The sequence below is a fragment of the Lynx canadensis genome, chromosome F1 (genome assembly GCF_007474595.2).
Source record: "Lynx canadensis isolate LIC74 chromosome F1, mLynCan4.pri.v2, whole genome shotgun sequence".
NCBI classification, from domain to species: domain Eukaryota; kingdom Metazoa; phylum Chordata; class Mammalia; order Carnivora; family Felidae; genus Lynx; species Lynx canadensis.
In genome coordinates, this window is record NC_044319.2 from 59,285,916 (window position 1) to 59,302,380 (window position 16,465).

Genomic DNA, 16,465 nt, shown 5'->3' on the forward strand with positions numbered 1-16,465 from the left:
CTTTCTTTTTTTAATGTTTATTTATTTTGAGACAGAGAGAAAGTGTGAGCAGGGGAGGGGCAGAGAGAGGGAGAGAGAGAATCTTAAGGAGGTTCCACACCCAGCATGGGGCCCAACATGGGGCTCCATCCCACAACCCTGGGATCCCGACCTGAGCTGAAATCAAGTTGGTCGCTTAACTGACTGAGCCACCCAGGGCCCCGAGGAGAAGGCTTCTGATGAGGACATTTGTTCATCGTTAGCTATTCGAGATCATTTGAAGAGATACTTTTTCCCAGCCTGTGCTTTACACGCGAAACCAAGAATTTGCCAATTGCGAATAGCTGACAAACCGTGTGTTTATTATAAAAGGAGGGCCTAGGAGAACTTGGTGTAACTGAGAACATCTGCCATATTATGGAAATTAACTTTTCGCTTCCAAAGCAAAGTTTCATACAACCCACTTCATTTGAACTGTCTGTTGAAGAAATCTCCAATTTTGCCAAAATACTCACACAGAGAGATTTTAGAATTATTCGTTGTACTGGTCTAGTCTGAATTGAGGGATAAACACTTGAACACGCTCAATCTCCTTAATTAGTGTGTGTCACTGTCAGCTCCTAATATACTAAAGATCATAGGATTATCCTTTAATAATGACTAAGGTGAGAACAAAGAGAAGAGCTGCACAGGCGCTTTTAAGCCAAAATGGCACAGAGGATGGAGGCTGGTCACAGATGAGGGTTCGAGTCCTCAGGGGCTTGATGATCCGCTCTCTCCGGATCAGGATGGCTCTCCGGGCCCCAGCCCACTTCCCTGGCCCCTGCAGGCGGTACTGGTAAGGCGTGCACGGGCCAAAGAAAATTTCTATAGCCAGCTTCGGATCCCACAGGAAGATGGAGGGCAGGTTGGGTTTCGCTCCTATTTCAGAGACAATCTCATCCATGTACTCCACGTATTGCACTCTGCATGTGTCGCGAGGATTATTCAGGAATCTGAAAGCAGAAGGGGAAAAAAACCGCAGTCAGAAACCTCAAGTCAGATGACAACCTCCTTCCTTCCAAGCATAATTTCCTCTAAACATCGGTGGACTTTGTGTGAGGGGGTGACCCATGGGGGAAAGGACTGATGGCTACGGGTAATTTCTTAGTGGTTCCTTTTCTTTAAAATTTTTCTTGTTTATTTATTTACTTCTGAGAGAGAGAGAGAGAGAGAGAGAGAGAGAGAGCACACAAGCAGAGGAGGAGCAGAGAGAGAGGCAGAGAGAGAATCCTGGGCAGGCTCAGCACTTCCAGCACAGAGCCCGACATGGGGCTCAATCCCATGAACCACAAGATCACGACCTGAGCCAAAATCAAGAGTCAGACGCTTAACTGACTGAGCCACCCAGGCGCTCCTCTCAGTGGTTTCTAAACAAAATATTCACACACCTGTATTTTTCATCCTCAAATCCTTCCCAGAGCCTTGGATGGTAATAGGTGGGTTTCAGAAGATTGTTATTATATTAATGGTATTCTTTTCTTAAATCCTGTACTTTGGCCATGCATTGGATTCTCATTCAGGGTATAGTCTCATTTTGGTAAATTGGTGGGGAATATGAAATTGTACATGCCAGTTATTTAGGTATGTGTGACATTCATTTGATTTTAAGTATTACTAAAATGTAATTCCTGGCCGACCTTTTAAACCAGTTGCTGGATAACTGACTCTTCTTGGGATAAACCCTTTGGTCTTGGAGACAGGCTGTAAACATTCACACTGTAAATTCTCAACAGGTATTTGTTGCATAGAAATACCTTACATTTCCCACCTCAGTGGTTGAGAATGATTTTCTATTAAGAAGATTTCATACAACCTATGAGCCTCTGACTTCATGTCAGTATTTTAATTAGATTCTGTAATGATTTGCCAACTCATTTCTCACATTGATTTATCTTTCCAACTCCTTAAAGGAGTAAAACAACCCTTCATTTCATCTTACATTTTTTTACACTTCCCAGCTCTAAGGCTACGATATGACATAAATTTGTAATTGTATTTATCTAGTGTTACATGAATTTTAAACAAGATTCTAAGGTTTCCATATTGGACTATTCTGTATCCATTCTCCCCATAAATATTCCCTACATTTATATTATGTATTATAACAGGAAGAGATGGCGAAGTTGATAATTTGAGATCTCATCTAGGCAAATAGACTCAGATTGTATGATGGGAAAAAATAGAAAGAGTCTTTGATAGGCAAACAGCTCCACCTAAACACGTCCAATTGACTTTTTTTTTTTTTAATTTTTTTTTTTCAACGTTTATTTATTTTTTGGGGACACAGAGAGACAGAGCATGAACGGGGGAGGGGCAGAGAGAGAGGGAGACACAGAATCGGAAACAGGCTCCAGGCTCTGAGCCATCAGCCCAGAGCCTGACGCGGGGCTCGAACTCACTGACCGTGAGATCGTGACCTGGCTGAAGTCGGATGCCCAACCGACTGCGCCACCCAGGCGCCCCAAACGTCCAATTGACTTTTACTAAGAAGCAAGTTTCTTACTCTTTTCCAAATCTTTTTCTCTTCCGTCTTATGTCTGCCGTCATGCCCCTCACTGAAGGTAATTTGTTCGATCCTAGGAAAGAAAGAAGATGAGATTCCAGAAGAAATGAATACCTTGGGAGTCGTTTGGGTGGAGAACATCCTAGGTGAGGCAGCACAAGATGAGGGAGCTGGATCCAGGAGGTCCTCTCGTGTGCCCTCCACTCCCTGTTTCGTCTGAGGCAAATGCCTTACAGATGCAAAGACGTGTCCTCTAACGAGTTCACATCTTGACTAGCAGACCTCAAAGCCCGCGAAGAAGGATGGACTGAAGGCAGTGGCACCCAAATGACAAGACAAAAAGTAGCATGCGTGTGCTTCCATTATCAGAGCATTCACTCTGGCTGCCCTTTATTTATTTATTCACATATTTTAAGATGTTTATTTGCTTATTTCTGAGAGATAGAGATAGAGAGAGAGAGCGCAGGAGCGGGGGAGGGGCGAAGAGAGAGGGAGAGAGAATCCCAAGCAGGCTCCGCATAGGAGAATCCCAAGCAAGGCAGAGCATAGCCTGCCATGAGGCTTGATCCCATGAACTGTGAGATCATGACCTGAGCCCAAATCAGAGCCGGAATGCTTAACATACTAAGCCACTCAGGCTGTCCTTTAAATAGTGAGTTACCCCTGTTCATTTATGTTATGAATTTGTTTACAAATACATATTGTATTTACTAATAAATAGTGACTCAATGTCTCTTGTTTTCATTGGACAAAGATTTATTCTTAATTTTCCATCTTTTAAAAAAATTTTTTGGAATGTTTATTTATTTTTGAGAGAGAGACAGACAGACAGACAGAGCATGAGCAGGGAAGGAACAGAGAGAGAGGGGAAGACACAGAATCTGAAGCAGGTCCAGGCTTTGAGGTGTCAGCACAGAGCCCCACGTGGGGCTCAAACTCACAAACTGTGAGATCATGACCTGAGCTGAAGTGGACGCTCAACCGACTGAGCCACCCAGGCGCCCCTTAATTTTCCCGTCTTAACTCATGGAGACACCTTCCTATAATTCTCCCTCATTTCTTTGATGAGTGACATTCTATATTTTGAGAAACACAGAATGTTCCGGGAAAATATGGGGAACTTTTTAAAGGAGAAACAAATGAGCAGAATTAATACAATGTGGTTGACAAAAGGTAGTTTGTGAATCTGTCTTCATCAATTAATTCTCAACCTTAGAATTAATGATATGGAGGAGCTGGGTTTTCTTTCTTTCTTTCTCTTTCTTTCTTCTTTCTTTCTTTCTTTTTTTTCTTTCTTCTCTTTCTTCTCTTTTTAAGTTTATTCATTCATTTTGAGAGAGAATACACAGTGAGGGAGGGGCAGAGAAAGAGGGAAAGAGAGAATCCCAAACAGGCTCTGAGTATGGAGCCCAATGAAGGACTCGAACCCATAGACCGTGAGATCATGACCTGAGATGAAGTCAGATGGTTAGCCGACTGAGCCACCCAGGTACCGCTGGGGGAGCTGGGCTTTAATCCCAGGTTTGTCTTGGTACAGAGCTCTTACTCTTTTAATTGTGCTGTGGTGCTACCCCAGTTACTTGGTGATTTGGCCATAGTTCACATAATTCACATAATTTACCATTCATAATTCTGTGACTCTGCCTGTCCTCTTTTATTTTGAACGTGAGAGGCGAAAAAAATGCTCCCTTTAATTTAGGCTCATTCCAGAATTATTCTAGCAACAATTGAGAAGTAGCATAGCTATTATTTCCCATCTATACTTCAGGTTGAGCTCTTTCTTCTACTTCCATCACTTCCTCTACTAGGTCCTGCCCTAATGTGCTCCGAAGAATTATTTGCCAATAAGTTGTCACTTGATGGTAGCTTAAGGTAGTTTTTTAATCTCCATTTTTCATGGGAATCCTAAAGGTTAAATAGTTATCAAACACTGACATAACAAATACGAAGTGGTACAATTTCGGATACTGTAAAGGTTAACTTCACATATGTTTTGCAGCAGAAGACCTTTGCAATGCCTCTGAAATCACCTCTTTGGGTGGTCACCTAAGGTCAGCGCATACCCTTGAATACACGCATGGCCCATCGGCTCTGGAGTTCCGATGTGGGAATGGTGGCTCCCACTGGCTGCAGGATGCCAATGAAAGCTAGTGTTGGTTTCTCTAGTTGAGGGGGGAAGACAAATTTAAACATGGAGTGCTGGCTGTCCAGAACTGTTGCATTGTTTTCCAAAAAGGGAAAAGAGAAAGTATATCCTGTGGCAAAAATAACAACATCAAGGTCCTCTTCTGTACCATCTCCAAAGATGGCTGACGTCTCTGTGAACTCCCTAACATCTGATTTTATCAGAACTCTTCCAGATATTATGTGATTGGGTAGATCATCACCACAAGTAGCTTGATGACTGAGAAGTCTGAAGAATAAAAATTGAAATTCAGGAAAATTAATATGTCTTTTGGGATAGGAGTTGAGCTCAAAAATATTTCAAATATTTTTTGGTCGAGCTAAAGAAAAAAAAACTTGCATTTTTGTTTTATAAAAAATTTCTTTAAGTCAATACTTTTTCTGAATTGTTTACTGAATAAATATCCTGTACTTATTAGAATGCCAATAGCATTTATTTAATACTTATTATATGCAAAGAGAAGATTTTGCAATGGTATATAAGTTTATGCCAATGATAATATTGACATCTAATTTCTTGGAAACCATTTTTTGGGGGAGAGATTTTTTAAAAGCAATTGGTGGAAGTGTTCATACTAGAATAGGAAAATTAGATCATATTCTGATTTCCATTTATTTCGAGAACCTACATACCACTTTTATAAACTTTACTGACATCATTTAATACTTAGTAGTCTCCCTGCTTCTACCCCAGCCTCCCTATAATTTCCCCTCCGCTCGGCAACCTGAGGGATCTTTTGAAAACGTAGAATTATATCCTGATGGGTTTCTATTTCACCAAAAATGAAATAGAAAGCTATGACCATGCCCTAACCCTAAAAATCCCCCCGTGATCTGGCTCCTGCCTACAACTGTGAATCTATTTCTTACCACTTCCCCTCCCCCAACAGTCTCTACACTGGGTTGGTTCCTTGCTCATTCCATCCAGCCTTTGAACTTGTGTTTCTTCTGCCCAGAATGATATTCTCATCTTAGACATTCTTTCAGGTCTTGCCTCCTCACTTCCTTCAGGTCCCATTCAAATGCTCTCTCATCATATATGCATTCCAGAACCACCCCATCTAGAAAAGATTCCTCTCCCCAACTCTTCCTACTGTTTGTTATAGCACATATGACTCCACGTCATTGCATTATCCCCTGGTTGGTTTCTCCCCTACTAGAAAGGAGGTCCAGCAAGAGCTAGGACTCCACCTGACCTTGTCCTTATTCTACTCCCAGTATCCAGAAACATACCTGACCATAGTAGGAACTCAGAAATATTTATTAAATTTATCCACACTGTACACAATCAATTTTTTGTGCTTGCACATTTTTACCTCATAACAGATAGGAGATAGGGATTGCATTTTACCAATGTAAAAAAGAAAGAAAGAAAATACTTAACTACACCAGGGTTAAAAGACAGAGGCAAAATTAGTTGTTTTTTTTTTAATGTTTATTTTTTTGAGAGAGACAGAGACAGAGCTTGAGCAGGGGAGGGGCAGAGAGAGAGGGAGACACAGAATCCGAAGCAGGCTCCAGGCTCTGAGCTGTCAGCACAGAGCCCGATGTGGGGCTTGAACCCATGGACAGTGAGATCATGACCTGAGCCGAAGTCGGACACCCAACCGACTGAGCCACCCAGACGCCCCAAAATTAGTTTTTAAAAAACCTAGAACATACCTGTGTTTAGGTAGTAAGCCATAAACGTCATGGTTAAATCGAGCATTTAATTTATTCTCTGCCCATCTGTTGATTAAGAATGTAGGGTAAAATTTGTTGAGGATGGTCTTAAAATGAGTGAAGAGAACAGTGTCCATGGGCATTCCATTATCCCAGACCCGGTTTCAAATCCACGCACCCCGCCTTGTGCTGAGATACACCTGGGAGAGAATGCAGATAAATGAAATATAGATGCCTCACAGTGTAAGACTTTCCTTTCTCAGTTTTTCAGATGTCTCTCATTTGGCTCATGAGAGATGGATAAGAACTCTCTTGCCTTGTTAGCTTGAAGAGTTCCTCTGTCCTCAAAGACAGATAGACAGACAGATACAATCACACACACGCAAACAGACACATTTGGCTTGTGGCTTATAGTTCCAGAAATCTCCCTCAGCTTTCCTCTGGGTCTCACTCACTATCCCTCTTGCATTTTCCCCAAAGCAGTGTTTGATGCTTGCCATCTCTTACATTGCAGATTCTGGACAAACACAATGATGTAAGATGACTAGAGGTCAACAGATTGACATGTAAGATCCCAACCATCTGCTAATTATGATATTATAGAATTTGGAATACGTACTTGGTCACTATGTATACCTAGAAATCTAGGTATGGAAGGAATCAGAGTTGGGAGATATATCAAGTGTCGTATCAGTGAAACATAAAGGGATTTAAAGTGGTTTTCTGATACAGTTCATTTTTTTTAAATATATTTTTTTAACATTTATTTATTTTTGAGAGATACAGAGACAGAGTGCGAGCAGAGGAAGAGTGGAGAGAGAGGGAGACACAGAATCCAAAGCTGAGCTGTCAGCACAGAGCCCAACACAGGGCTCGAACTCACGAACTGTGAGATCATGACCTGAGCTGAAATCGGCGGCTTAACTGACTGAGCCACCCAGGCGCCCTTGATGTAGTTCATTTTTTTAACTCGTGGCTGTACCAGTGAAGCTGACACTCTCTGGTGAAAATAATATGGCGGTCCCTAAAGTTTGAAATATCGATTTTTATTCAATTCTCATTTTTTAAATGTATTATCAAGATTGCTACCAAGAAAATGAGTGTGAAGAGGTAATTAACAATCAGGATTGAAGCAGTGTGTGGGTACCCACCACACACACTTCATGCAATGCCAACATCTCAGAGGGCAGTGGGCAGGGTGCATCTCAGGAAAGAGAATTTTAGGAAACAAACCTGTGAAGCTACATGACTGAGCTCAATTGCCAAGTCAGCTCCAGAATTTCCAATGCCAACCACAATGATTTTCTTCCCCTGAAATTTCTCTGGACTCCTGTATTCACAGCTGTGGGTATATTGACCTTTGAACCTGTTGATTCCTGTGGGCAAGAATAGAGTTACTCAAGCATTGGTCTTTATGTATGTATGTATATATGTTTGTTTGTTTATTTTAAGAAAAGAAGGAGGGGGAAGGGCAGAGAGAGGGAGAGAGAGAATCCCAAGTAGGCTCTGTGCTATAAGCACAGAACCTGATGAGGGGCTTGATCCCATGAATCTTGAGATCATGACCTGAGCCAAAATCAAGTCAGACACTCAACCAACTGAGCCACCCAGGTGCCCCTATATTATTTTTTAAAGCTTATTATTTAATTCAAAGTCCTTCCTATTTAAACCTCTCATTTGCTGCTTTACTGATGCTGGCCTGCAGATTGTATCTGCCCAACATCATCAAACAGAATAAATCCTCAAACATTTTTGTTCTAGATCATAAATTCCAAGCTTAAACAAATTATCAGGTTTCTAAACAACTCAGACATCTAATTTCTGCCTCCTTTTTACTTACCTATTCCTTGCCAAGCCTTCATAGGTGAGTTAGGCTCCTATTTAAGTAATGCATCTTCCTTTTCCTTCATCCTTGTTATTTACAATTACTGCTTTGGACCCACTTTCTGTCTTGCTTTCCCAACCCAAGCTTCACCCTTGTCTAGATGTTTCCATCTCAGGCTAGGCCCAGCACACCCTTCCCACCAGCACTACTCACTCTGCTTTACTACTGGGGACAAACACTCCAACATCACCTATAGGATCTGAAGCTAAAATAATGTAGGAACTTAATATTTTTGCCTAAAAATTTCCTCTGACTTAAATAGAAACCTCATATGGCAAAGCCATAAAAGCTGGTTGATTTCGCAGTATTTCATTTCATTTATTTATTTATTAAAAAAAATTTTTTTTAACGTTTATTCATTTTTAAGAGACAGAGAGAGACAGAGTATGAGCGGGGAAGGGGCAGAGAGAGAGGGAGACACAGAATCAGACGCAAACTCCAGGCTACGAGCTGTCAGCACAGAGCCCGATTCGAGGCTCGATCTCACAAACTGCGAGATCATGACCTGAGCCGAAGTCGGTCGCTCAACTTGACTGAGCCACCCAGGTGCCCTGACAGTATTTCATTTTTTAAGCAACACTAGGGTCTGCACATATGGGCTTCGTTTGCTCCTCTTGTGACACTGGACAGCCCTAGTCAGTCCTGACTGTGGGTCAGTCCTTGCCCTGTTTCTTTTCCCCTACAGAATCTGATCTAAGATCTCAGCTTTCCTTTGGAAGTTCTTCAGTCCTCACCTAGTGAACTCCTGGCACGGATCTAATTGTTCCCAAACTCCATCTTTCCGAGTTGCGTAGTCCATAAAATTTCTCATCAATCATTTCCCCTCCCCTCGGGCCCACTGCGATTCACCTCATTCCTGAAGATAACTTTTTTTCCCTCACATTATGGAACAACAAAGATCTTCAATGAGTTTCCCAACACCTAAAAGTTACTGTGTTTTCATCCATCCTTTTTCTGTCTCCCTTCCCAGGAGAAAATATTTCTCTTCAACTCTGAAATGAATCCCTTGCCCTGTGGGCCAAACCGTGAGGGGGTTTGAGGTCAAACAAATGTAGGCATGAAGGTCAGCTTTTTTTTTTTTTTTTTTTTTTTTTTTTTTTACTACTAGGGACATTTGCGATGGGTATGGTTTCACCCAGCTCATAGGAACGGTATCAGATCTGTTAAAATGTTCCTAAATAGTAAGTACTTGAGAAATAGGTTTAACACTCTTCTTTAAGTATCTTCAGTCCCGGCCCACACTTCTTCCTATTTTCAGTGACATCCCTTCAGCCTTGTTGCTTCGTGGTCCCCTCCGTCTTTCTCCTCATGCAGGCAGAACCAGCGTCTCCTGCATCGTCCCTGTCGCAGGACGTGGCAACTTCAATTGCTGGGACCACTGACGTGAAAGGTACCTCGATACCTCCCTGCTGCATCTCAGTTCTGGCCCATCGGCAAATTCTATCATCTCTATGTTCAAAACTCTATTCACGACCCAAGCACTTCTTTATGTCTCCACCGCACCACCCTGGTCCAAACTACCATCATGTCTCCCCTGAATTAGCGCAAGAGCCTCCTCCCTGCTCCCCCACTTCCATGTCTACTACCTCCTCCCGACTCTTCTGAGCACAGCAGCTAAAGAGATGAGAGCACGCCTCTACTGGCTCAACACCTCCTAACAGCTCTTAACCCTCGCTCAAGGCCAGAGTGCAAACAATGGGCCCCCCGTTCACTCTCCGAGGTCATCTCCTGCCTACCCCATCCGCTCCTCCCACCACACTGGAACCTGGGAGGCACACTCCCCCATCATGGCCTTTGCGGGGCGCCTTCTCCAGATATCTGCATCACTTCCTCAACTCCTCTGGGCGTTTGCTCAAATGTCACTTTCTCACGGAAACCTTCCCTGGCCACTTCATCTAACCTTGCATCGCACCCTCGTCCCCAAACTCCTCCCCTTTCCCACAGTTACCACCTCCCCATATTTATCCCATTTTTGTCTGTGTCCATCTGCCGTACGCATGCTCCTTGCGGGCAGGGGTTTTGCTTGTTTCGTTCTCTGCTGAGCCTCTGGACTCTTGGTGCCCAACAGGTATTTCTTGAATGACTGTTGAATGATGAATACGGGAATATTTAAATCTCGAATCAACTAACCAAGAGATTTCTCTCGACCCATTTAAACCTTCATTGTCTTCTCAGACACTGGGAAACAGACACACACAGCAGTGAAAGTGGGGGGCATCTAGAATCTTCTAAGATCCCCAAAGGAGTCTCAGGTTCAGCCCTGTTTGAGAAGAGTTGAGCATGCATCCTGCTCCTGAGGATAAACAGGGAGTGCACTGTGTAGGTAACCATTCCTGCAGCATTCCTTATGCGAGGTACTTAAGCTTCCAGATAGTAACAATAGCATTACACGCAACTTCTAAGATGTTACATGGCTATTTATATTCATCAGGCTATGTACCTACATACACCTTCGGGGTGTTGTATGTAAGCAATGAGTCACTGGATCTACCCCCAAAACCAAGAGCATGCTGTATACACTGTATGTGCTAACTTGACATAAATTTTATATATATATATATATATAGCTAAATCTTAATATATTTCTGTTAGCTTTGATCCTACTATTTATTCCAACTATTTTTTTTAGTTTTTTATCTATTTAAGTAATCTCTACACCAACGTGGGGCTCAAACTCATGACCCCCGAGATCAAGAGTCACACGCTTTTTCCAAATGAGCCAGTCCGGAGCCCCGTATTCACTCCAACTATTGCCAACACACAACAATTCCCACATTTTGCTTGTTAGTTGTGGAAAAATGTAATGCTTTTCTCTGAAAATAACCCAGAACTTGTGGCAATAGGTATTAGTAATTTCAATTTTTGATTTTATAATATTATGTATTATTTGAATGGACCCCGTAAGAGCATGCATTACTTTATAATCAGAAAAAAATAATGTTTCTTTTGAAAATAGGGTGGCTTTCTGAGTGACGAACTTTCTTCGAGAATAACAACAGCAACAATGATAAAACCCCACAGCGCCAGTGCCTTGACGCTCCATATGACATACCTGGAAAGTTCTGGAGTGGCAAGATGGGCTCGGTGTGAAGACCACTACACACCATAATCCCATCAAAGACATAGGATTCCTGCTTCCCTGTGGTCTCGACCAGGACGTCCGTGCAAGAGAAGTCGGAGCGCTTCCTCACGCTGTGCACCTTTGACTGGGAATGAGACAAACTTGGACATGTGGCCTCTCTTCCTGGCTGCCTCCTGTCCCAGAACTTTTGGCCTCATTGAGTAAGGTTGGTTATAGCTACTCTCCCTCGGGGTTTTCTGAAAGAGTTTCTTTATAGCTGGTTTTCCTACCAAGACTTTTTTAAGTAGAGACGTAAGCCAGCACGTCCCCAGCTGTGGTCCTGAATGTAGTTGACGGTGAGCCAACACCAGGTGCACCGTCTGGCGTTTCAGCCAAGCCCATCATACCTTTTCCAGAAGGAAGTAAGGATGGAAGGTCCTGCTGACTCCACCAGAGAGGCACACAGGGCTCCCCTCCAAGATTGAATGCCTGTGCCTTGCTGCCCCTCACTTAGCCTGGTTCTGGACTCTACCAAGAAGGTTCTGCATATGCTGAGTGTTCCCGGCTCCACTTACCAGAAACCGGATGTGCTTCGTTAGGTCAAAGTGTTGTGCATACATCCTGAGGTACTCCATGATTCTGGAATTGTGCAAGTAGTTGGGGAAACGATCGGGGGAAGGGTAATCGCGGTAGGTTGTCATCTCCTTCGAAGTGTTGCTGGTGGCAGATTTGTAGTACTTGCCCTGCCACTCGTAGTCTCCTCCTGCCAGGAAAAAGAAGATACTTCCCATCTTTTAGAATACAAGAGTAACAGTTTAAAAAAAAAAAAAAATCAATCCCTTCATTTGTCAAATTGTGAGGCTCCTGGGATGAATTCCTTCAAAGAAAGTAAAGTTGCTTTTCCAGTACCTTCACGAAGAGATAAGCTACCTTGCCTTAGTTTAAAACAACAGATAATTTTGTTGAGAAACAAAGTGGAGAATATGAAAAGATGGAAGCAACCTGAAAAGAAAAATGTATGTAGAATACCAGAGAGTGAAAATAATCAGAGGAAGTTGGGGCTGCCTCTCTGCCCACTGAGCTCAGAGGGGTCAGAGTCCTGGCCAGAGGATATCCAAGAAGTCCATGCTGTTTGTAGTGACAGAAAAGAATACAGAGTGTTAGTACATTTGGCTTTCTTTTTTCCCTCCTTTTTTAAATTGATAATTTTCTTCTAATTACAAAAGCATCAAATGTTTATTACAATTTTATAGAAAATCAAGATGAATATCATTCTTGATGATCATTTTCTTTTTTTTTTTTTCCAAATTTTTATTTAAATTCTAGGTAGTTAACATATAGTGTAATATTGGTTTCAGGAGTAGAATTTAGAATATAGTGATTTATACTTATATACAACATTCAGTGCTCATCACAAGTTCCCTCCTTAATGCGCATCCCCCATTTAGCCCGTTCCCCCACCTACCTCCCTCCATCAACCCTCAGTTTGTTCTCTATCATTAAGAATCTCTTAGGGTTTGTCTCCCTGTCTCTTTTTTCCCCCCTTTTCCATATATTAATTGTTTTGTTTCTTAAATTCCACACGAGTGGAATCATGTGGTATTTGTCTTTCTGATTGACTTATTGCACTTAGCAGAATACCCTCTAGTTCCATCCACATTGTTGCAAATGGCAAGGTTTCATTCCTTTTGATGGCTGAGTAATATTCCTGTGTGTGTGTGTGTGTGTGTGTGTGTGTGTACATATGTTACATCTTTATCCATTCATTAGTTGATGGACATTTGGACTCTTTGCATAGTTTGGCAATTGTTGATAATGCTGCTATAAACATCGGGATGTATGTACTCCTTTGAATCTGAATTTTTGTATCCTTTGGGTGAATACTTAGTAGTGTAATTGCGGGATCATAGGGTGGTTCTATTTTTAACTTTTTAAGGAACCTCCATACTGTTTTCTAGAGTGGCTGCACCAGTTTACATCCCGCCAACAATGTAAGAAGGTTCTCCTTTCTTCACATCCTCGCCAACTTGATGATCACTTTAAATGTTTTGATGTATATGCTTTTGGTCTCAGTTTCTCAATCTTTCAGAACCTCTATTATCTACTTATCTATATGCATACAGATAGGTATATTGTATTTTAGCACTTTACAATATGTTACGGTTTATAAAGAGTTAAAAAAACTTTTTTTAATGTTCGTCCATTTTTGAGAGAGAGACAGACAGACAGATAGAGCACAAGCTGGGGAGGGGAAGAGAGAGAGGAGACACAGAATTTGAAGCAGGGTCCAGGGTCCAAGCTGTCGGCACCTAACACAAGGCTCGAACTCACAAACTGTGAGATCGTGACCTGACCCGAAGTTGGACACCCAACCAACCGAGCCACCCAGGCACCCCTAAAGAGTTTTTTATATACATTACCTAATTCAATCTTGTGAAGCACATTATCATGCTAATTTTTCAGGAGTCCATACAGCACATAATATCTGTTATGTGTGTTAGCAACCATTCCTGATTTTTTTTGAAACTAAGGCTAGACACTTAAGTGATTTAAGGCTAAGAAAAGAAATACACCACCACTTAAAATATGTTGTTTTCTCCCGGGAAGAATTTATTATAATCTTAAAATATAGTCATTTTAATATATGTACGCAGAAAACACAATTGGGGAGGAGGTTATTTTTTTCATCTTTTGTATATTATTGGTGAAATAAAGAATCAGTAATACATGTACTATGAATATTCTAAACTTGAATCCAGAAAATATGGAATCTAATTCTTGCTAAATCACATCAACTTTAAGAACAGATCAAAATATGTGTTTTCTCCCTCAAAATGGAGAGTATTGTTTAATAAATGCCATTGTAGTGAACACTCATATATAAAAATATCCCTTCTGAGAAGGATAGCTTCTGCAAATATAAGCAGCATTTTTTATGAGTGAAAGCTTAAAAGATGGGTATCAGATGAAATCAGATGACATGATGTGGTATTTTGTGGCATTCTGATGTGGTCCTGGAGATATATCGTTGTCTGTCTTGGATAGGGAACCTGACATCAAATCATTTCTCTGAATCTATTTCTTCGCCTGCAAATAAGTGCTTGCCTCTCTCACGGAGTTATTGTGAAGACCAAATCATGCACAAAAAATGCTTAAAAACCTTATACACCTCAACAAGTGCATATAGTGTGATATGACTAATAGCCTGTGTTCACAGGGTGCTGTAGACATTGGGTGTGGAGGCTGGAGAAGCTTTCCTAGAGACAGGCCTGTATTGGTTAAGGTCCAACCAGTAACATGGAAACTGGGGCACCTGGATGGCTCAGTCAGTTAAGCATCCTACTGTTGGTTTTGGCTCAGGTCATGATCTCAGGGTTCCTGAGTTTGAGCCCTGCATCAGGCTTTGTGCTGACACACGGAGCCTGCTTGGGATTCTCTTTCTGTCTCTCTCTCTCTCTTTGCCCCTCCCCTGCTCACTCTGTCTGTCTCTCTCAAATAAATAAATAACTTAAAAAAAAAAAAAAAAGAAAAAGGAACATGGAAACTACTCCCAATACTTGAAACTGGGAATGTAATGCAGGGAATTGTTCTTCCAAAAAAAAAAAAGGATAGACCTAAAAAGCCAACTAGGTGTTGGTGAGACATCCCAGAGATTACCTTTCTTTTATCCCCACATGGCAACCTTGGAGGTCGCATGGTCAAGGGGCATAACTCTAAGTTGGAAAAGAACCGCTTAGTCACATCAGACTATGATGCGGGACAGAAACTGTTATTGTGCTAAGTCCTGGAGATTTCAGAGTTTGTCTGTGGGACAGTTAGTGTTAGCTGCCCTTACTAGCACATATATATTATTAGGATGAAGATCAAAATCTACAGATAGATCAAGCATTAGCATGTATGTGGTAGCTGAAAGCCAAGGTGGGGTGATAAGGAAGAATCCCAAGGGACTTGCAAAAAGTAAAGGACCAGAGGATCGAGAATAGAACCACAATCAGCCATGTTGAGAGGCCAAGTGGAAAACTATCGCGTTGGAAAAGGAGAGAGGAAAAGAGAGTGAAATCACGGAAGCCAGGGACAAGCGGTTTTTAAACTGAGTTGGTTTTTGACACTTTTAGATCCCCTTGAGAAAGCAAGAAAACTCAACACAGGAAGTCCATCTGATTTGACAGCTTTGATTGGTAACAGCCGTGAGAGCAGTTTTCTGGGAGGGCTTGTATGCCCACTAGGTAAGGCTGGTGGAACTTCAGGAAGTTAGACTCTGTAAGGAGGAAGGACTGTTGAAGCATCATCCTTGGGGGAAGGAAAGATTGGGATTCGACGCACAGGTGTAGGCTCTAATAAAAATAATAATTATTACGCTGGTAGTTGAGGATAAGTTACTGCTGATGTCTTTGCATTCCTACTTCCAGATATGGAAAAGATGTCATCACACATACGGTGACATAGTCTATTCAAACTTACCTGGTATCTCCACAGTCCTCCAATGTCATTGGTTCCTTCAAAGCAGGTGGGCTCCAATCCCTCCTCCAGACAGATCTTAATGGCCCCTAATCCACTGACCCCAGCACCAATCACTGCAATTCTCTTTCCTGGCATTGTTCCCTGTATCAGGGAATTTATTAGTAGAAAATCAGATTTTTCTTGTCATGGAATTTTTTTCTACAGTTCAACATCATTAGTTTTTTTTTTTCTTTCTAAAATTGCTAGCTAATGCATTTAAGTAATGTCCTACTCAAAGCTGCTATCCAATTCAAAGGTTCTCTGAGCGACAGAAAACCCTACCTCACACAAGACTTTCTCATTTTCAAGTACAAAGTAGATTGCTTAAAAAAAAAGGTTTGGGGGACCCTGGGTGCCTCAGTCGGTTAAGCGTCTGACTCTTGATTTCAGCTCAGGCCAGGTCAAAGATGGAACCCCTCGTAGGCTGAAGATTCTCTCTCTTGCTGTCCCTCTGCCCCTCCCCTGATCATGCGCGCGCATGTGCACTCTCTCTCTCTCTCTCTCAAAAAAAAATTGATTCCTAAAGTTACACACACACACACACCTCCATATACAGATTTTGCACAAACTGACTTTTAACTCCTTCTGCTACTACGATCTGCTTGCCAAAACACTCATGTCGGTGACTTTTGCACAATTTACTTTTGAT

At 41.9% G+C, this 16,465-nt stretch overlaps 1 protein-coding gene across 1 annotated transcript; it reads right to left on the reverse strand.

The window, feature by feature from the left end:
* Positions 1-622: 622 nt before the first annotated feature.
* On the reverse strand, positions 623-15,912 carry LOC115504857 (flavin-containing monooxygenase 5-like). The gene is given in 8 exon segments (XM_030302056.1): positions 623-974; positions 2,525-2,597; positions 4,588-4,937; positions 6,371-6,570; positions 7,604-7,746; positions 11,308-11,461; positions 11,892-12,076; positions 15,774-15,912. Coding segments are annotated over 8 exon segments (1,596 nt in total).
* Between the last annotated feature and the right edge of the window lie 553 nt (positions 15,913-16,465).